This window comes from Haplochromis burtoni, unplaced genomic scaffold (genome assembly GCF_018398535.1).
Source record: "Haplochromis burtoni strain Fernald_Lab_line unplaced genomic scaffold, NCSU_Asbu1 Contig_383, whole genome shotgun sequence".
NCBI lineage: Eukaryota > Metazoa > Chordata > Actinopteri > Cichliformes > Cichlidae > Haplochromis > Haplochromis burtoni.
The window spans coordinates 110445-131591 of record NW_024582744.1 but is presented as its reverse complement, the minus strand read 5'-3'; the positions used below and the strand labels follow the sequence as shown (position 1 = coordinate 131591).

Sequence of the window (21147 nt, the reverse complement as noted above, 5' to 3'; positions counted from 1 at the left end):
TGTTTGTTATCAGTTTAGCATCCACAGTTTTCAATCCATCTTTTTTTCAATTTTGTGTGACGGCAGATGTCGATAACAACTCGAGCTGCTTTAATTTTATTCAAAATCAGATCAAGGCCACACCAAATGGCCTTGATCAAAAACAAACCAAAAACTTTGTTACCCACAAGTTTTTATAGATTGTCTTCAGACTTCACAACAATATACTAGGCTCCGGGGGACATGAGTACCAAGGTTGGCTAAGCGTTTGGACTTGACCTTCACTGTTAGTACCCAAGGTCAAAGTTGACCATGAGAAAGAAATGTGAAGAAACCATATCCAGTAATATGTCATATGAAAGTGCATCGTGAGAGCTGTAGCACACACTTTTTATTTTTTCAGTACGTTACACTATGACAGAGGTCTCCAACTCCAGGCCTTGAGGGCCGGTGTCCTGCAGGTATTAGATATAACCGTGGGTCAACACACCTGAGTCACATGATTAGTTCATTACCAGACCTCTGGAGAACTTCAGGACATGTTGAGGAGGTTATTTAGCCATTTAAATCAGCTGTGTTGGATCAAGGACACATCTGAAACCTGCAGGACACCGGCCCTCGAGGCCTGGAGTTGGAGACCCCTGCCCTACAACATCACAATGACGCTGTAATGGGCTGACGTCAGCATGTTGTCATAAAAACATTATAAAACACCAAAGTTGTAGTATAAGCTGTGCTGTCTGCTGTTGTTGTGTCTGTATTTCTGTGCATTTTCTCATTGGATGCAATATTTAAAACCAACAACTTCTGCTTTTACCACTGAACTTGTTTCAGCTGTGGATCATCTGCCTCCATCTTGCAACTCCAGCCATCCTGCTCTGTCACACCAACACTCTGCATGTCCTCCTCCATTGCAACCATTAACCTCCTATGAGTTCTTCTTCTATTCCTCAACAAGCTCCATCGTCAACATCCTTTGTCCAATATATCCTCCATCTCTCATCATGTCCAAACCATCTCAGCCCCACCTCTCCAACCTTGTCTCCAGACTGCTCAGCCTGAACTGTCCCTCTGATTTTAGTCATTCCCAATGAAACAGGTGGGGGGAGAAAGATTTAAAAAAAAAAAAAGTACAATAAATTGGTTGCACAAGTGTACGCACTCGGGTAAGAGTTTATCAGCATAGCTATCTTGACTTTGCAATATTTGCCCCGTCTTTCTTGCCAAAGTGCTCCGAATCTGTCCGATTGTGTTGGCAGCCCTTTGCAGGTTACAAAGGGCTGCACAGAAAACACGTTTTATCCTCTGCATGTCCAATAATCTTGACTTCTCTCGCAAAGTTTACCTCTACATTGCCTACAGTGCCTGTGACCTTTGACCTCTGCCTGTGTCCCATAGGATCCGGTCACAGGCCTTCTCCCAGCAAGCCCAGATCAGCCTGACGCCTGGGTCCGTGACAATGTTTACAGCATCGTGTCCGTGTGGGCGCTCAGTCTGGCCTACAGGAAGAACGCCGACCGGGACGAAGACAAAGCGAAGGCCTACGAGCTGGAGCAGGTAGGTGTGCGCCTGTGGGTGGAGAGCGTTGAGGTCAAGAGGTTGTGTTTTTATTCTCTGACTTGGCTGGTTGGGTTTTTGATTTAAAGATGTGCAGGCTGAGGTGTAAATGTTGACATTTAAGCGTGTCTCTGTGTTTCTAGAGTGTGGTGAAGCTAATGAGAGGCGTCCTGCAGTGCATAATGAGGCAGGTAGGATATCTCCATTCTGTTTGTCTTTTAACTTCTCTGTTAGATACACGTCACTTCCCCTCTCTCTCTCTTTAAAAAAACAAGCTTTCTCTAACCCTGTCAGCTGTTTCCCTACCAGCTTCTCGTTGCTCACATTGTGATGTTTATTACTTTTATTAAACTTGAACGTGCCGTCGTCAGATTGGATTATTATTATGATTTTACTTTAACTGCGCTCGCTGTGAGTCTGAGAGCGGGGGCGGCTGACTCTAAGTGTGACTGAATTTCCACAGTTTATATATAAATGTGAACATTATTGTTGTCAGTTTAAATAACATTGATTCCATATTTATAACCTCTGCATTCATTTGTGCAGTTCTGTGATTACATTTGTTGGATATTTTAATCATTATTAACGTTTAGGAATCATTGCACATTCTTTGGACCTGCTCTTTTCACACGCTTTAAAAGAAAAATCTCTCCACCCTTCTTGTTCTCAGCTGGATAAGGTGGAGAAGTTTAAATACAGCCGTAGTACCTCAGACTCGCTCCACGCCAAGTACAACACCAAGACCTGCGCGACGGTGGTCGGGGACGATCAGTGGGGTCACCTGCAGGTCGACGCCACCTCGCTTTTCCTGCTGTTCCTCGCTCAGATGACTGCGTCTGGTAGGAGGGAACCTATAACATCCCCTGTAAAACAGATGAAACTAAACTAAAAAGCATTATAGGAAAACCAGAACCAGTGTTAATAGATGTTGTCGTTACCTTGAGTCTGCCTGCATCAGACTTTCTGCTGCTGAAGAATCATTAATATTTTTTTTTACCATTTAGTGTTGATTTAGCTGAAGGAGTTGTTAAGTGAATTTTAAACCATGTTGGTCAGACTTAGGCCTCAGTTGCACAGGTCTAGATAGCCGTTAGTGCCGTACAGGGAAAAATCCCTGACTGGCTGTAGGTTTCTGCCGGTCACTAGGTGAAATTGGTCATAGAGAGAGCCCTGCACCAAAAACTTTGTCATGATTGCTTTGATCAAGTCGAGTAGCGTTTTATTGTCACCCCAACAATATGCACTCAAGTATACAGTGGGACGAGATATCAGATCAAAGGTGCAAACTGTAAAAATAAAGACGAAAAAATTCAAATATACAACTATACAGAAATGAGATAAAGTAGCAGATTGTCCTGATTGCCAGCAGTTTGCACGGAAAGGCCTCTTGCCAGCCTGTCGCAAAATGTACACATTTTCTTAGCAACCAGTGGTTGCTGGGGCTGACTGAGGCTACGTCCACACTCGCCTGGATAGATCTGAAAATGGCGTTTTCGTCCTCACTAATGTTTTCAGTCGTTTTCACAGAGTTGTGCATCCACATTGAAACCGAAAACGCTTATGTTCCAGTACTGCGCATGCGTGAAACACAAGACGATTCAACCTGCCTCATTTCTGTCTGCCCTGTATTTACTTTCCAGCTGTTTGCAACGTTGCAGCGAGTTTTTAAATGGACTAACAATGAGGTGGAGTTGTTGCTGCGAGTAACACAAAAGTACAAAGTTGCAAAAGCGAGTAAGAATTAAAGAATTTGAAGAAAAGCTATCTGGAGCATGTACAGACTGATATTAATCTTTAATAGGGCTGTCAAAATTGAGAGCAAACAAAACAACTGCTCCGCTATCTTAGTTTAATTGGTCACATGACTGTCACATGACTGTCATTGTTTTCAAAAAGTCTCCGTTTTCGCTGTCCACACTGCGATGCGAAAGCACCGTTTTCAAATGTGTGCGTTTTTGAGTGTTTTCAAAACGCCGCGTTTTCCTTGAGCCAAAATGCTGTCTCAGTGTGGATGGGAGGCTAAAATGGAGAGAAAACGATGTGTTTTCAAAAGGAAACTCATTAGTGTGGACGTAGCCTGAGACCTTCAGAAGGTGGCCGAACATCAGACCTGGAGTCTTATCACATCCAGATGTGAACTTGGGCGGATGTAAGGTTTTGAGATGCGTTCTTTCTTTTGGGTGGGGAGTTAAATTTAAAACGTCTTACATCAATCAGTGTATTTGTTTCCTTTCTTTTTGGGTTGTATTTCTTTGAAAAGATCAAAATGGGGCAAGAAAGGGAAGCACAACGGGTAACAAGTAACTAAACTCAGTGAAAATATAAACACTATACAATTTAAAGGGAAAAACACCTTTTTCATGCTCCCCTTTTCAAAAGCCAAAACTAGAACAAAATCAATCCAAAATTTCAACATATATGCTGTCAGTGTTATTTTCTGTCTTCCAGAATCTAGAAAAATAATTTCCCACAGACCAAAGACACCTCTTTAGCTGTGATGTTTTGTCAGAGAACCCCTGAAACTCTGAGTCTACCATTGTGTGTGTGATTTGCATCCAAACAAAATGAATATGATGATTTTTTTAAATTAAGGTTCCTGTCTTCATTGTTTACGTCTGGTCCCAGGTCTTCATATCATCTACACCCAGGACGAAGTGGACGTAGTTCAGAATCTCATGTTCTACATTGAGGCGGCTTACAAAGTGGCTGTAAGTCAACTTTATTCTTCTCCAGCTCCACAGAAAATGACTGCTTCTTGTTTTATTCATTCTGTCTTGTTTCTATTTTCCCTCAGGATTATGGGATGTGGGAAAGAGGAGACAAAACCAACCAGGGCATCACCGAGCTGAACGCCAGCTCTATCGGCATGGCCAAGGTTGGCACAGACACACAAACATGCAATAAACGCAGACATCTACGACACTTTAACAAGCTCGGGGGGACAAAATAAGTGAGAGCAGAGCTTCCAACGCACAGGGGGAACAGGTGCTCCAGTAAAAATGTCTGGCACTGTCAAAGGTGCACAGCGGCCTTTACGCTGACCTTTAGAAGACCCTGACTCCACAGAGCTAAGTCTGGATCACATTCTGTACTGAAAGTATCTTCTCAGCCGCAGCATGTCAGTAAATGTTCAGATAAACTGTGAAGTCAAATCTGTTCCAGAACAAGGGCGACAGTCTTGCTTTTTTTTTTTTTTAATTAAAACATGTTTTAATTTTATTGAATTCTCTGCAGCACATTTGACCTCAGTCGGTAAAAATCTGCAGTGAGAGTGAAACTTTCAGGTTACTGGTAAACATTACTGAGTTTTTTCACGCAGCAGCAGCCGGGCATGTTCTCTGTGCGTCCGGCTCTGTCCTCAGTTGGCATTAAAAGAGGGCTATCATGTTCTCTGTGGTCTTCCAAGAATGGCTTCTCACTCAGAAATAACATAATACTCAGCACACACACACATACGTTTAATTTAAGACTTTGAAAACAAGCACCACTACAGGACCTTCTCTGCTCTGTTAATTATGTAAAGTTAATCTTATTTATAACAGCAGACCTGAGCTGAGCAGCTTTAACATGATTTGCTCCTTAACGCATTGAACCACAAGGTTTAAAATTAGAGATGGCATGATACCACTTTTTTATGTCCGATACCGATATCATAAATTTGATATCTCATACGATGATGAATAAGACAAAAAAACGTATTTCTTTGTGCCCCCTCTTCCCTGTTAATGCCCTACTCGGCCCCCCTGGCAAAACTTTGCTAGACCCGCCCCTGCACAGTTACCAGCCGTCAGCTACATAAAAAAGGATCCTGGTGTTATTTGTCTCTCAGAAACAGTTCATAACTTCCCTTCAACTCATTCATGTCACCTAAAAGGTAAACCTGTTTCTCCATCACCTGTTCAGCTCTGATGATCCAGTAAGGACATCTCCTGGTTTCATCTTCATGTTTCCCTCTCACCAGATATACAAACCATATCATGACCAGCAGCTTTACAGCTGTGGCTCCAGCAAACATCAGCTGATACTAGAAATTAATATTAAATAAATTCTAACAACAGCTGATCAAGCTTAAACGTGCTGGTTTCCTCTTTTGGCGCAAAGTGGGCTGATAAACAAAAACGAGAGGACAGAAAAGCCGATCAGCTGATCATTGATCAGTTTCATGATTTGAAGTGAACAGGAGAGGGAGGGAGAGAATGAGAGAAGAGGATGCAGCTGTGCAGCAAAGACAGAAAACTCCAGCTTTGTGTTATTTTTGTTTTTCATTCTAGCTGAAGTACGGGACAAATCGCTTCCTTTTCACTCAATATGGAACTCGCAATATATCAGTTTAAGCTTAATGTGGAAATACTATGCAAACATTTAGGATGAACTTACACACTTGCTTTACTTCTCTGGGATAGTTTTCTCCGAGATTAAATGCCGCGGTTTGGAAGCACGTAGCGAGGCTCGAAATGCTCCACCAGACCGCCGACAGGTCTCGCAGACAACAGCCGCTCTATCACGTGACACATACCTGCTCCGATGCGCCAGCTGGGTTACGCCAAGTAGCGCGTTTTGTGAGGTGATTTTGTGATACTTCGGATCGGATTACATTTTTTATTTCTCTCCGATATCCGATCCAGCAATTTAGGTCCGATACGTAATATCGATCGGTCCATCTCCAGTTTAAATTGACCCATAATTTTAAAAATGTAAACAAGTGCCTCACATTTCCAGTGCAAATCAGCTGCTGTTTACCAAACCAGAGTGTATTTATCCACCTTTATCCACAAACTGTGTTTTAATCCTCCGTTTTTCCCAGTGAATCTGCAGTAGCAAAGCCTCTGTAGCTTTTTATTTGCACTGTTCTCATTTCTTTGAGCTAAAACGTAATATTTGATGGCTTCACACAGCCGCACATCAGACTAACCTCGTGTTGTGGGTCCCAAATGCTCTTTTGTCTAATGTTTTTGCAATTTAACCCTTATCCTCCATCTCTGTGCTAATTAGTTAATATTACCCAGACAATAGCTCTGTAGCTACAGTCACCTGGTAGCAGATAGAGCCTGACTTCACTGAGCCTCCAGACTTTGCTGGTATTTAGTCTTTATTTACAACCAGAGTTTTAGATTTTTTAGAAATACTTCAGTCATATCACGGTATAACTTATTTACATGTTATCTGGATTGATAACCAAACACCAGATTATGGTTTTAAAGCTTTATTGTAGCGCCTGATAAACAGCAGAAATAACTGTAAGCCTCTAAACTGTCAGCGGTGCCTTGTTGTTTGTTTTTGGGAAGTAAAAGAGTGTTTGAATGTAGTCAGACTTGAGTAGTGGACAGTTGCCCTCTTTTCATTGACTGTTATTAATGAGTATGTTTGCTTTGTGTCCTTCAGGCAGCTCTGGAGGCGCTGGATGAACTCAACCTGTTTGGAGCAAAGGGAGGACCGGGCTCTTTGGTCCACGCTCTGGCTGATGACATACAGCAGTGCCAGGTACGTGCACACAGTTAAATATCAGGATAGGAAGCTCATTGGCTTCCTTTGATTTCAATATATGTCTGTATTCCCATCAGTCCATCCTGACGTCCATGTTACCCAGAGCGTCCATCTCTAAAGAAGTGGATGCCGGAGTGCTGGCCATCATCTCGTACCCCGCTTTTGCAGTTGAGGACATAAGTATAGTCAACGCGACCAAGGAGGAGATCATCTCCAAACTGCAGGTGCAGACAAGTTCACAGAGGCAGGGTCAACGTGGCAGAAGTTTAGGGCTGAAGTTATAATTTTCGGTACATCAAGGACAATTTATTTTCTAAACTTTGGCTGATTTGTGCAGAACATTGATTTAATGGAAGTTTCCCAAAAGAAGAAAACGGCAACAAGAAAGCAGGAAAACGTTCATATGGCTGGATGTGTTGTTTGATTTTCTGTGGACTGATTCATTCAAACAGTCTGTCACATTTAAAGAAGACACTTTAAAAAAATGTATCTACTGGACTTTTTTTGATTATGTGTGATTTCTCAGAGTCACTGAATCAGCTGGTTGTTTTAGCAGTAAATGAAAGTTTGGGTCATAAGCCAGGACACAGAGGAAGGTTAGACTGGGCAAAAAGTAGTTTTCAAATCCAACCAGCTTAAAAGAAACAACTTGTAGCTAAAATTTAGCTTGTTTTATGAGAATATGCCTTGTGTATTTATGTTTGAGGTGCTGATTTCCTCTGTCTCTGTTCAGGGTCGATACGGTTGCTGCAGGTTTCTCAGAGATGGACACAGAACCCCCAAAGAGGTAAACAACCTGTAAAGGTCAATGCTCCCTCTAATCCGTCCTGTCGGATAATCTATTTATATCTATTTGTTTGGGTTAGAAGAAGAAAAAACATTCGACTGAATCTATGTAGCATTTTTTTCTGTTTTGTCTCCTGCAGTCAGTAAATGCACAGCTGTCTGATCTGTTTGTTGCTTTATTAATGTGGTCAAACTTTGTGGCTTAAACTCTGTTCACTGTTATGAAGCTTGGTGGCACGTCTGAGGCGAACACCAGGCTTGTGCTGCTTTGTTGTTGCATATGGGATTGTGAAAAGAGCATGTTTGGTTAAAGGAGTGTGTCAAATGTCTGCAGCTTTACAGCTTATCTTGTAGCACTGAATCATCTGTGAGTGTTACTCTTTAATATCTGTCAGGGTCATTTTTCCTCAGATTTGGTTTGGAATCTGAGGAGAAAAATCCAAACCAAAGATGAAGTTATGGGAAAAGTCAAACATTTGTGACAGGACAAAGTGAAATTCCTTGCATGGGTATAGATTTCAGGGGGATACAGGGGAACAGACATGGATTTGTCAGGGAAGTAGAGACAGGGAAGCACTGGCATCATACATTTTTTTTTATTTTATTATTTTTTTAAGGAAAGGAACAAAAGTACAAAAGACCCAAGACACTCTTACTTTATACAATTTTCCATATTAATCTTCTTAATCTTACTTAGGGCTGTTCGATATAACCATATATATCGGATGACGATATAAAAACATCTATCGTTTCATTTTACGCTATCGTTTGTTTCGTGGTGTCGCAAAATAAACTGTTTACGGCAATATTTTTTCATCGTTTTGATGGTCACTGTAGTGGCTATATTAATTTCTTAAAGTTCTCTCTTTCTCTTATATTTAATATAACCACACTACAGACGGACAAGCGCCTGTTTTTATGCGTTGTCGTTAGCAACAACGACGGTAAAACCATCGCGTGTCCGCTTGTTTATTTTCCACATAAACCTTTCACAATAAAGCTCAAGATCCTGTTGAGACTTTTCAAAATAAACTGAATCACGTGAAAGAGGATGCAGAGTATTTACGGATGAGAAGCAAAAAAGAGCCGCCAGGTGCTAAAAAATAAACCTTAGACTCAAACGTTAGAACAGGCTTTTCCCCGCAGCACGCCGTGTGATAAATACTCACAAAGAAAACGCGTCCGTTACAACTTATGCTAAAAATGTATCGTTTCATGCATCAGTTAAAACACTCGACTCCAGTACGCGACGCGCAGCTGGAAACACTCACACAGAGCGAGCTGCCCGAGATTCACAGAATTTACAGAAAATGTTACAATTTTGTGATTTATATCGTTATCGGGACGATAGACGTCTTGTATGGGGATATGAGATTTTGGTCATATCGCACAGCCCTAATCTTACTTATGTGTATGTTTGTTGTGCATGATCATAAAAGTTCACACACATGGTTACAGCCTGCAAACAGTTCCTGAGAGAAGTGGACATATTTAGGATCTCTGTTTAAGTATCGGGTTCATGTTGAGAGACTCTGATTTTTGAGACGGTTTGACTCTCACAGAGGAAAGAAGTCAGATCTGGATCTGATTTTGCAAGTACTGCAGCTGAAGGTTTGTACTGTCTCCATAAAGGATCCAAACAGACTCTATTACGAGTCCGCAGAGCTGAAGCTGTTTGAGAACATCGAGTGCGAGTGGCCTCTGTTCTGGACCTACCTCATACTGGATGGCATCTTTATCAACAGCCCTGAACAGGTAATTTAAATCTCAGAGACTCTGCCTGTGTGTGTGCATCAGTGTTTGACGGTATTTACCTCCTTTATTAACAAAGGAAGTGTTTTGATGTGATCCAGGTGCAGGAGTACCAGGAGGCTCTGGAGGGAATCCTGATCAAACAGAAGGATGGGGTACGGCTGCTGCCGGAGCTCTACAGCGTCCCCGCAGACAAGGTCAGACATCTTGATGATTTAGAAGCTGATTTTAACTCATTTTAATGTGTGAGCTACAAGATTCTTAGTTTTGACCCTGCAGCCGTAAAAGGCCGATGGGGTATTGTCTTCACCCTGCCAGGCAGATGGGCAACATGGACTCATGTTTGTTAATGCAATATCTCGGGAGCAGCCAGACAGGCTTTTCAGATTGATAACATAGAGATACTATTCAGTTGCCAGTTTATTATTTCTGCAGGCTTAAAACAGTTTGCATTAAATGAAGTTTTCATCACTGACAACCTGAAGGCTGTTCATCTTTAAACGCTGGTTGTTATTTAAGCTAACAATAAACTGTGTCTAACTTTGTCAGCTCTTAGTAGCTTTGGAATTATGTGGTCGCAAATGCTTTCCTGATTGGCTTGTAAGTGATGTTGTCACATAGATGTACTGGTTATACTGGCATCAAGCCCTCGGGAAGTCCTTCCAGTGTTTCCTCGTATATGTACATTTATTGTTACACACCCTTTGTGATATTGATCATATGCTGATTACATGTACACAGCTGTCAGCACCGAGGCCGTTGTGTCACACGTCAGTTTGCCACAATCTTGACTCGGGGTCTTTAACACAAATACAAAAAGTGGAAAATCCCAGTTTAAAAAGAATATCCATGTAAGTGTGGAGGGTAGCCTCAGTTTCAAGTCCACTTGTTTCAACCTGTTCTCTGTTCTCATCTTCAGGTGTTTTAGTTCCTCTGTAGAAAAAAACAAACTGTAATCTGCTTCTCTTTACTCACAGCAGAAGTGATTTAAGTGTTTTCTTAAATGCAATACGCCCGTGCCCATTAAAACGATAAATGAGGAGAAACGACCTCATGACCTCTGACTTTTAATGCCCCATATTTAAACTCGTTCAGACCTTTCAAACGTCTTTATCCTGTCTCGTTTTTGCTTATTCAAACAGGTGGAGGAGGAGTACATAAACCCTCACACCGTGGAGAGGATCCCGATGGGAAAATTACCCCTGAGGTGGGGGCAGAGTCTGTACATCCTGGGAAACCTGTTAGCTGAGGTGAGCTGCTACATAAACAAATGACCAGCTGTAGCTCTGCAGCTCAGATAAGTGTTAATAACAAAGTTACACCGTAAGAGTCGAAGAAAACAAACACACTTAAGATTTACTGCTAAACGTCAAATCATTTAGTTTGTCTTGGTGGGTTTTTTTCAGGGTTTTCTGGCGCCTGGAGAAATTGACCCTCTTAACCGGCGTTTCTCCACCATCCCCAAGCCTGACGTGGTCGTACAGGGTGAGTTAACCGCCCAGGTCCCAGTACGACGTTTTGAGCTCCAGATTAGTGTTAATTATTTTAAATGGACTACTCAAGTTCTTTTAACCACCTCATCACACACTCACATGCTGATGATTGCATCAGGGTTAACTCAGGGCTCGGTATTTTGCCCAAGCATAATTCAATATGCAAGCTGGGCAGTAGATGTGAGTGATGTCAGTGATCTGTATGGTTTCATGTGCGTTTCTCCCCCTTCAGTGTCGATTCTGGCCGAGACGGAGGAGATCAAAGAGCTGCTGTTTAAGCAAGGGATAGAGGTGGAGACGGTGGCGGACATCCACCCCATCCACGTGCAGCCCTCCAGAGTCCTCAGCCATATCTACGCCAGACTTGGTACAAACGCCCTGCTGTGGCCTGATCTGTCCCATCAAGATTTTATGCATCAGGCACAAATGTTATGGACTAGAGCCTGCTACAGATTCATGACCTCAGTAAACACTTATGATAATATTATAGTCTTAGTCACATGATTTTTTTTTTCTTTTACAACATGATGTTAGTTTTATACATAACGGTCAGTTTTACAGTCAAATAAACCATTAAAAAAAGAGAGAGATACTTTAGGACAAGCATACCTTATGATTGAGCCGTCGTTACCGTGTGAATGTGAGGCATTGCCTGCTTATCGCTTATGATTTAAAAACCACCAACAACAAAAAACGATGTTGGCGGCCAAAACGCTGAGCTCAAGGCTTGAAAGTTAATCACAAACCAGCGGGTGATGTCACGATGACGACATTTATCGTTCATAGACTGTCTGTGATCTGAACCCGGGATTTTTCTTGACTATTTGAATCTTTTAAATTAAATTAATTCAAATTCCAAAGACATGCAGCTTGTGGGGATAGGTTAATTGATAATCCAAATTGTCACTAGGTGTGAATGTGAGTGTGAATGGTTGTCTGTCCCTATGTGTTGGCCCTGCGACAGACTGGCGACCTGTCCAGGGTGTACCCCGCCTTTCGCCCTATGACAGCTGGGATAGGCTCCAGCGCCCCCCGCGACCCTGAAAAGGATAAGCGGAAGCGAATGGATGGATGGATGGATGGATAATTCAAATTCAACATTATTTTGTCTGGGATGGAAGTGTTTGCTGTTCAGGGTTGATGCTTTTTAGTCCAGCAGCGTCTGCAGTAAAGTTATGACAGTACTTCCTAAATTAGATGAGACTGACTAACTTCACAAAACATCATATCTGAAGGACACAAAAAAAGCCAAAGAGTAGAGCGTAGATTTTTATCAGAGGGGGGTTCATGAAATCAAAAGTTTAACTGCTTTTTTTTTTTGTTTCAGGTCGTAACCCGAGGCTGGGGCTGACAGGACGCCCCTACAGGAGGATAGGAGTGCTGGGAACCTCCAAGTTCTACATCATCAGGAACACCATGTTCACATTCACACCTCAGGTTAGAAAAAACTACAGAAAACATCAGAATAACACGCAGCTCACTTTTATTTTAATGGTGGCACGCATGAAGGTCCTGTGTTTGAATCCACCATCTGGTTGGAGCCTGTCCCCCGTTCTCTCTCCAGGTATTCCGACTTCCTCCCACAGTCCACAGACATGCAGTTAGTGGGGTTAGATTAATTAACGATGTCCATAGGTGTGAACGTCCTGAGACAGTCTGGCAGCCTGTCCTGGGTGCACCCGGCCACCGTAGGACACCATATTGGATCAGACTGTTTTACTGTCTCATGAATAATATTGGCTTGTTCACAGTGCAAAAAAAGCTGATAGGAGCGACACAAGGCTGGAAAAGTGAAAAGAAACAGCTGGAGGAACATTTTGCAACTAATGAGGTTCATTGGCTACAAGTTAGCAACATGAGTGGGTTTAAAAAGAGCGTCTTAGAGAGGCAAAGATGTGCAGAAGTTCATCACTGTCTACTGAAGCTGTTCCACATTTGTAATGTTTCCCGCCATTAAATTATGAAGGCTTTGAATGTCTTATCATCTTCAGTACTGAATATCCTAAAAGAATTCAGGTAATCTGGAGAAATCTCTGTGTGCAGCAGACAAAGGACAACAGTCAATACTGGAGGTCCTTCATCTTCACTGTTTCATCCACGCGTGCAGGTTAAAGCTCCATCAGGGAAGGCGAAACCATCTGTGCACACGATCCAGAAACGGTGTCAAAACATGGGGACAGTATTCCTCTCCCAAAAGTCCAGCAGCTCCCAGACATTTACACACCATTGTTGTTCTTTTTGATCATATACTGTGAATAAAATCTGGGTCAAAATGAGAAATGAGATTGATGATATAATTAGATTTGCAGACCACCCAAATTCCCTTCTGGTGAAGGGAAATCTGGTGACTTAAATCAACTTAAGTAAACATATTTTCCTCTGTTTCAGTTCATTGACCATCAGCAGTTCTATTTGGCTCTGGATAATAAAATGATCGTAGAGATGCTGAGGACAGAAATCGCCTACCTCTCATGCAGATGGAGGATGACGGGAAGACCGACTGTCACTTTTCCCATTTCACAGACGATGCTGAGTGAGTGAGAAGACCTTTTCTGCTAAATGTCCAAATACATCTTATTTATTAAATGAAGCACCTGCATTATTAATGGTAGAGAGAGTTTGAAAGGAAATCTTTAAATATTGAAAAAAAAAGTATTTTTTGTTTTTACATTTTCTGTGCTTGCACGTTTTCATCTTGTGTTTGTGCTTCAGCTGAAGATCACTCAGACCTGGACCCTGCAGTTCTGGCAACACTCAAGAAATTACAGGACGGGTATTACGGAGGAGCAAGGTCAATTTCTTTTTTGCATTAAATTTGAATTCTTACATCTGACAACTTGTAATAAGTTCTGTTTTGTTTTATTTATTTTGTCTTTCTTTGCGTGTCCAATTAAAGACTTTATTAGTTTTTCCTGCACTGTAGAGACTATTTAAAATCCTCTTTTATTGATTAATTGCCAAGATTTGTCATTAAAATGCATCAAACTGCTTATTAATGTTTCCCAGTTCTCATAATCATCCCCTCCTCTTCTGTTCTTCGTCTTTAGGATCCAGACGGGGAAGCTGTCGGAGTTCCTGACCACTTCCTGTTGTGCTCACCTCAGCTTCCTGGACGGTAAGGCTTCTGGCAGCATGGGCCGCCACGACGAAGAGTATGATGGTGATGATGATGAGCGTTACGGCGATGGATACGTGCATGAGTTGCATTATGATGCTGGTAAGAAAAACACAGCGTGGATGGAGGGTGGAGAAGGAATGGTGACACCAGGATTCACGTTTTTAAAGCCGGAGCTCACACTGACAGCTCATTTTTCTTTTCCTGGGTTGGTTTGATCATTCCTGAAAATACTCACAGTCACAGACCCCAGCAGCTGTTAGCAGACTGACAGTTTTTCTTTTAACATTGGCTGATTTTTGAGTTGCATCTGTGCATCTACATTTTATTTCTTTTTTCCCCTCATGCCATCTCATTGTGAAATCTAAAATCAAATACCCATGACTTCATTAATCAACACTTCCTGTTTCATCCTATCATCATCACCCATCATCCCTGTGTATCAGAGTTCTTCCACTCGGGGCTTTGGGTGGCTTGTTGGGCAACTTGGAATATTTTTCTTCTTTTGCTCTAAATTATTACATAAAATAACTCAAAACTTGACTTGTAATGGACCTTAAAGTGGACCTCTTATGCTTTTCCTTATTTTCTGTCATATACTTGATGTAGATTCAGTTTGTTGATGCTCATATTTAACACAGGAAAGGTTGGTAATGAGGTCTGCAAATATACACGTAATTAAAATGTTTTGTTTTTCTTTTACTGCACTTTTTAAACATTGCTGCCAAGTTCTTTAATGATCGTCTGACCAATCACAGACATGGATAAATGCAATGTTACAAAGGAAGGGCAAATATGAAAGTAGTGCTGAACAGTAGTCGAGTAAAAGCACTGAATAAATGAATGTAAAAGCTACTATATCAGTAAAGTTTAGCCTTTTTAAGGCTGGAAAGAAAGCCTATCCTTCTGTGTCTATCATTGGGACAGAGGAGGATCTAATGGCTCAGTGTGAGTCGATAACTGGTGTTTATTGGTTTGAAAGAGGGAAAATAAAAACCAGATTTAACTGTACTCTATATTCAGATTTAGTATAAATCCTCAAATAAAATCATTAGCTCTGTTTTAGAACCGGATATTAATGCTTGTAAAACAATAAAATTGTAAAATCATTTGCAGTCAACAAGAAAAAAAGACGCTCAGATTTAATGATCCTTTCAAGCCAGAGTTCAATCTGAACACTCAATTTAAAACTTTAAAAATATTTAAAACAAAGCATTTTCAGGCAGTTTTTCTTTATTTTTCTGCTCTGCTTGGCTATGCATTAAGTGAGAAAATAAAAAAATAATATACCTATATGGGAATTACAGCACAGAAGCTCCGCCCACTGGCAGATGGGATCTTCCTGGGTCCTGCAGGTTTAGATGTGTCCTTGATCCAAACAGCTGATTTAAATGGCTAAATTACCTCCTCAACATGTCCTGAAGTTCTCCAGATGCCTGGTAATGAACTAATCATTTGATTCAGGTGTGTTGACCCAGGTGAGAGCTAAAACCTGCAGGACACCGGCCCTTGAGGCCTGGAGTTCCCCACCCTTGGTTTAAGCGTTGCAGCCAATCAGACGAAAGTTAGGAAGGAGCTAAAATGACTTGCTTCAGAACTGCTGCTGTAGAGTCCATGATTGAAAAATGACAATATGGAAATAAAGATAATGGGTCCTCTTTAAAAAATAAAAAGTATATTTTTGACTGTGGTGCATTTAAACGCCTCAAAATCTTAACACGAGTGGAAGAATGAAAACATTCTCAGTTTCTGGTTGTGTTGTCTGTGTTCACGCACAGCTGGTTAGATTTGCCTTAAACGCCTGTTTACAGACAGCCCGTTGGTCCCTAAATGCATCACAATTTGCTAGCATGGCTGTGACCAATAAAGTCTTCAGTTTAAAGGGTCAGTTCACCCCAAAGCCTCACCCACAAAAGCCATTATAATTATTACACACAATTGTCACGTTTAATGGTGTTTATGAATATTTGCAATTTGTTCCTCGGAAAAACAGAAATTTCTGTAAAACAATATTAATTTTGTTGTAAACCACCTGAAATGAACGAAGATCTTTTTTTTCTCAGATACTCAATAATAAGTTTTGTTTTTGTGAGATTTGAGTGAGCAAACCCTTTAAAAGCTGCAAGTTCAAAGTTTATAAATTAGCATAAAATGAAAAATGCTTTTCAGATCTTATTTCTTTTTAGTACTTTATGAAGTTTAGAAGGAAACTCAGTTTTAACACTTGTCTGTACAAAAAAGAGCGGTGAGTAAATGATCTCTTTCTGCGTGTTCATTTTTCCTCCTTTCCCTCTCCACATTTCTGTTCTTCTCCTCATCCCACCCTCCTTCATCGCTTTGTTTTGTTCTCTTTGTCCCTCCCTACAGAGGATGACGACCTCGCGCAGTACCTTGACCACCTGTTGGCCCACTCTGCCCCCAAGAAGCCCAAGCGTCCGGTGGGAGGTCTCAGCAGATTCAAGGCTGCGGCCACCAAAACCAAAGAGATGGTGACTCTGATGAACAAAGCTCAGGACCTCAACATACAAAGTGAGTCGGCGCTTCGTCTCCGACTGACAAACTCGACTAAATCACAAATTTAATAATAAAACGTTGTTTTCTATTTTTCCCCTCAGATGTGAACATGTACCTGCCGAGCAAATTGTTTCGTTCTCCTCAGCCGACGCTCAACCTGAATCTTACAGACTCTCCTGCATCACCAGACGTTCAGGTTCTTCTTCCTTTCTTTCTTTTCTCTCCTCTGATGTCAGCTCTTTGCTCACTTGCAGACTCCTCGGTCTCTCTGCGTTTTCACTCCAGGGTCCTGAGGCAGGGGTCACAACACAGAGTGGCATTCCCAGAGATGCCAGCGGAGCCATCGACTACAACGCTTTGGCCCAGCTGCTGAAAGACACACAGTCTCTGCAGGACCAGGCTGATATACTTTACATCCTCTACAAAGACAAGTGAGAAACATGAGGCTGGGTGTGTTTGACATCACCATGATTTTTATTAAAACAGATATGAAACACAACGAAGGTGATGCCAAAAAGCAGGAACTGCAGCAAACTTAGTTTTGGTATTAAAATATTAAAGCCTCAGTCACAAAAGCCTAGAGACTCGTCAGCTACCCCCGGCAACCACTGGTTGCTAGGGAAGCGTGTATTCCCAGACACCGGCAGCCCAGCAGTTGATGGATGTTTACAGAATAGAAGGATTAAAACAAAACGGTCTATTTCAATATCTCCTCGTAAATGTGAAAAACCAGGTTAAAGCCCAACATTTACATTTTTTCCTTTTGAATGATTGTGATTTAGTAATGGTGACACACTCACTTACAGCTCATTGGAAGTTCATTGTTTACAAGAAACAACGAACTAAAGTCTAAAGGTCATCGGCTGACTGGCCAACTTGTAGCGCTCTCTATTTTTAGCTGTGCTGAGCGGAGGTCGCCGCCTTGACGTGGAAGCAAAAATAGTGCAGTTTGTTTACTTTTTTGTTTTCTTTGTGTTTTACACATAAAAAAACTGTTTTAATAAATAATTTTTAGTCATAGTTTTGACAGATATTTACAGACAGTGAAGTCTTGTTGTTGCTTGGTTGGCTTATTTTGTGCTGCATCATGCAAACAGTCAACCAATCAAGCTAGCTCATCAGTGTGAGTCTCAGGATCTGGAAGAAGTATCTGAACTTGACTCCACAGTTGAGTCATTAAGCGCTCCTGATTCAGACTGTGCTGCTGTGACATGTCAAAACGGCGTTGAAAAGAATGAAAAGCCCTTGCTGTCTTTCCTTTGTCAGGGGTATGGACTGGGACACGGGTGTGCATGGTAAAGGCTCCACTGTGAGGTCTCTGCTGACTGATCTTTATGAGAAGGCAGGTGAACTGAAACACTGGGGTCTCATCAGGATGATCTCTGGCATGCTGAGGAAGAAGGTGGAGGAGCTCGACTCGGTACGGTGCAGCTATAGATAACAGGGCAGCGTACAGAAGCTGTGTGGTCAGGTGTGACGTTACTAGTGAATCTTCTGTTTTAGCCATGATTATGAAAAAAGTCCTGAAGCTACAGTTTTAAGTAAAGTAAAAAATAATGTAAAACTAAAATCTATATGAACAACTGGTGGGTTCATTATTGGCACAGATTTGAACTCTACGTGTGCCTTTTAAATCTTCAGTCATTCATCTCTTACCTTCACATGTAGCGAGTCACAGAGTCCGAAAAGCTTGAAATGAGTTGACCACAGTTTGTGGTTAAATTAAAAACTTCTAAGAAGGTTTAAAGAAAAGCTCCTGAAGTTGGAGTGAAATACCTCTGAAATGCCAACCCTCTGCTATCAGTTGACTCCATGCTGCATTAGATCTCCCACCAGCAAGCCCTTAACTTTTCCTGCTCTTTCCTAATTGGTTGTGGTCTCTCTCGATAGGCCTGCTCTGATTTGCTGGCCCACCAGAAGCACCTGACGATCGGACTCCCTCCTGAGCCGAGAGAGAAAACCATCACGGCTCCGATACCGCCGGACCAGCTGGCGAATCTTATCGACGAGGCCAGTGAAAACAACATCAGTGTTGCCATTCTCACACAGGTGAGTTACCTCCTCCACAATCATGTGTTTAAAACCTTCTCCTCTATCTGTCCTTCATCCTTTAAATGTCTTTCCACCAGGAGATCATGGTGTACCTGGCTATGAGCATCAGGACTCAGCCCAGGCTGTTCAGCGAGATGTTCAGGCTGAGAATCGGTCTCATCATCCAGGTGATGGCCACCGAGCTGGCTCAGTCACTCGGCTGCTCAGGTAAGACGGGAAGGTGGTTTAAAGCTGGGCTTTAAGAAGTAAATTACTCAAGTTTGTTACTAAAAATCCATGTCTCTCATTGTGACTTTATGCCTATAGTGGAGTAACAAACCAAAGATCACATTCAGCCTAAACGTTACAAACCATGTATTTGTAAATTGAACAAGGATGAACTACGTGTTGGCTTTTAACAGAACTGCTAATTTACAACTGTAGCCCCGGGACATAAAAGCACATATATACAACAAAACACCCCAAACGTATCCAAGCAGTGCATCATCAACATTCTGTAAACACAATCACAGATCTTATTAAACTGCTTAATTTGTTGATGTGAGTTAAATGTGAAATATTGCCTCCAATCGTAAAATGTTTTCCTTGGTTTTCTCTCCAAATAGTTTCTTTGGCTTGATGTAAGGTTAAGAAAATAAATGTGTGGGAAATGAAATCTTAATGGAGTCTTCTTTCACTCTTGTAAACTTTATCTTCAAGGTTTTTGTTGTAATGTATTAACCAAGTTATGTGTTCAGCATAAGTTACCATGGTGATTTAGCCAGATAAGAGTCTGTTTCATGGGAAGGGAAACTCTGACTTAAAGCTCCACAGTAATCTTTCTTCATAGTACGGGCTTCAGGTGTCATGTTTGTCTTTGCGTTTGTGAAAACAGGAGAGGAGGCCACAGAGACCCTGATGAGTCTGAGTCCGTCTGAACTGAAGAACTTGCTCCATCACATCCTCAGCGGGAAGGAGTTTGGAGTGGAGCGCAGTGGTGAGACCTCTTACCTCATGTAACACGAGAACCAGTCATATGCTGCAACTCTGACGCAGTCACTGCTGCTTCATCTGCAATGACGGTGAAGCTTTCTGATTGGGTGGGGCAGTCGTCACATGAAAAGAGAAATCTTTTGACTAGAGTGTAGCCAAAGTAATCTGTTTCATTATGCTGTGGAAGAAGGGTGGGCAACAGTTTTTAATAAGTAAGCCACTGACAGGCCTCATATTTCCACAGAGAAACTGTAACATTGCACGCATGATGTTCCACTAACTGCTAGAGAAGAACTCTCTAGATTGTCAGACTTCATTTTAAACAAAAATCCACACGTTCACCGTTTGACCTTTACTCCCATTTATTTTCTCTCTGTGCCTGTCCTGTTTGTTTCTTCTTCCTCAACCCTCCACACAGTTCGGGAGATGGATGCCGGCGTCAGTCCTGCCATCTCGATCCATCATCTCGGGAATGTGGGAGCCACTAAAAGCGAGAGAGCCGGCATCAGCAAACTGAAGAGCGACATGAAAATGGTAGGATGCCATGACTGTGAGGTTACAGTTACCTTGCTCCACATAGGAAGCTCATCTTAAAGCGCTTCTTCAGACACACACACTGTGTCAACTTTAACATTTGACTGTCATGAAACGAGTAAACTCAGCAGCCCATTAAACAGAGATGGAGGCAGGAGAGGCTCTTATTTTGAAATTGTTGAGCTTTTTTGGCAAACTCGACTTTTGTGTTTTTGCAGCTGGAGCAAAGGTTGTCTTTGACGGATCTGAACAAGGTGATGTTAATGATTTAAATGAGGTGCTAATTCACCTGGAAGAGGGTGCTGGTGGGACATGAAGTAATTCATAGAGAGCTGAAAGCATGTGCTGAAGGAGAGCGGTGGCTCGTTGATGGGAAATTGTCGGCTTTAAGATCGAGACTATTGATCGATTTGAATCATTATGTCTGTTAGAACAGCTCAGTCGTTCATTCACGACCTGGTCCTTGTGTTGCAGGTGGATCGCAGGTTATCCATGATGGACACACTTAAGGTGATGATCACATGAAAGAATATTACCTATTACAGTGATGACATCTGTTCATTTGTTGTTGTTGTTGTTTTATTTTTGTTTTTTTACCTGTAGCTGTTAATTCACCTTCTGTGTAAACCTCACCGATCGATCAGATCAACAGATCGATCATTAGGGAGGCTGTTCATTTGTAAAACTCAAGGCCTGCTTATTTGCTCCCGAGCTTTCAGCTGCGTTCCTCAGACTTCATCATGATGAAGGTTTTAGATGAGTTTTGTCAACATTTTGGAGAGTAGCTAACAAAACATCCTTAAGTCAAAAGAAACTTATGGCTATTTTGTTTTGTTTTTTTGGGTTAGACAAAAATTATATTATTTTTTTACCATGATTCTTAAATTGTAGTGTACACATAATGACACC

General features: G+C 41.7%; 1 protein-coding gene across 17 annotated transcripts in view; it reads left to right on the top strand.

The window, feature by feature from the left end:
• The window catches only part of phka1a (phosphorylase kinase, alpha 1a (muscle)), a 31939-nt gene that overhangs the window by 4246 nt on the left and 6546 nt on the right, over positions 1-21147 (top strand). For 6 of the 17 annotated variants that reach the window (XM_042212635.1, XM_042212630.1, XM_042212628.1 and 3 more), the window contains exons 2-28: positions 1378-1536; positions 1680-1727; positions 2207-2375; positions 4162-4244; positions 4331-4411; positions 6919-7017; positions 7098-7244; positions 7754-7807; positions 9439-9561; positions 9660-9755; positions 10701-10808; positions 10965-11043; positions 11284-11418; positions 12379-12488; positions 13440-13584; positions 13764-13842; positions 14099-14268; positions 16534-16695; positions 16782-16876; positions 16966-17111; positions 17947-18100; positions 18571-18729; positions 18810-18939; positions 19607-19708; positions 20123-20238; positions 20457-20492; positions 20713-20748. In XM_042212635.1, coding sequence (XP_042068569.1) covers positions 1378-1536; positions 1680-1727; positions 2207-2375; positions 4162-4244; positions 4331-4411; positions 6919-7017; positions 7098-7244; positions 7754-7807; positions 9439-9561; positions 9660-9755; positions 10701-10808; positions 10965-11043; positions 11284-11418; positions 12379-12488; positions 13440-13584; positions 13764-13842; positions 14099-14268; positions 16534-16695; positions 16782-16876; positions 16966-17111; positions 17947-18100; positions 18571-18729; positions 18810-18939; positions 19607-19708; positions 20123-20238; positions 20457-20492; positions 20713-20748 — 3021 coding nt within the window. Of the gene's footprint in view, positions 1-682; positions 1079-1377; positions 1537-1679; positions 1728-2206; positions 2376-4161; positions 4245-4330; positions 4412-6918; positions 7018-7097; positions 7245-7753; positions 7808-9438; positions 9562-9659; positions 9756-10700; positions 10809-10964; positions 11044-11283; positions 11419-12378; positions 12489-13439; positions 13585-13763; positions 13843-14098; positions 14269-16533; positions 16696-16781; positions 16877-16965; positions 17112-17946; positions 18101-18570; positions 18730-18809; positions 18940-19606; positions 19709-20122; positions 20239-20456; positions 20493-20712; positions 20749-21147 lie in introns of those variants that run through there. The other 11 variants (XM_042212638.1, XM_042212633.1, XM_042212632.1 and 8 more) reach the window with 4 other exon arrangements.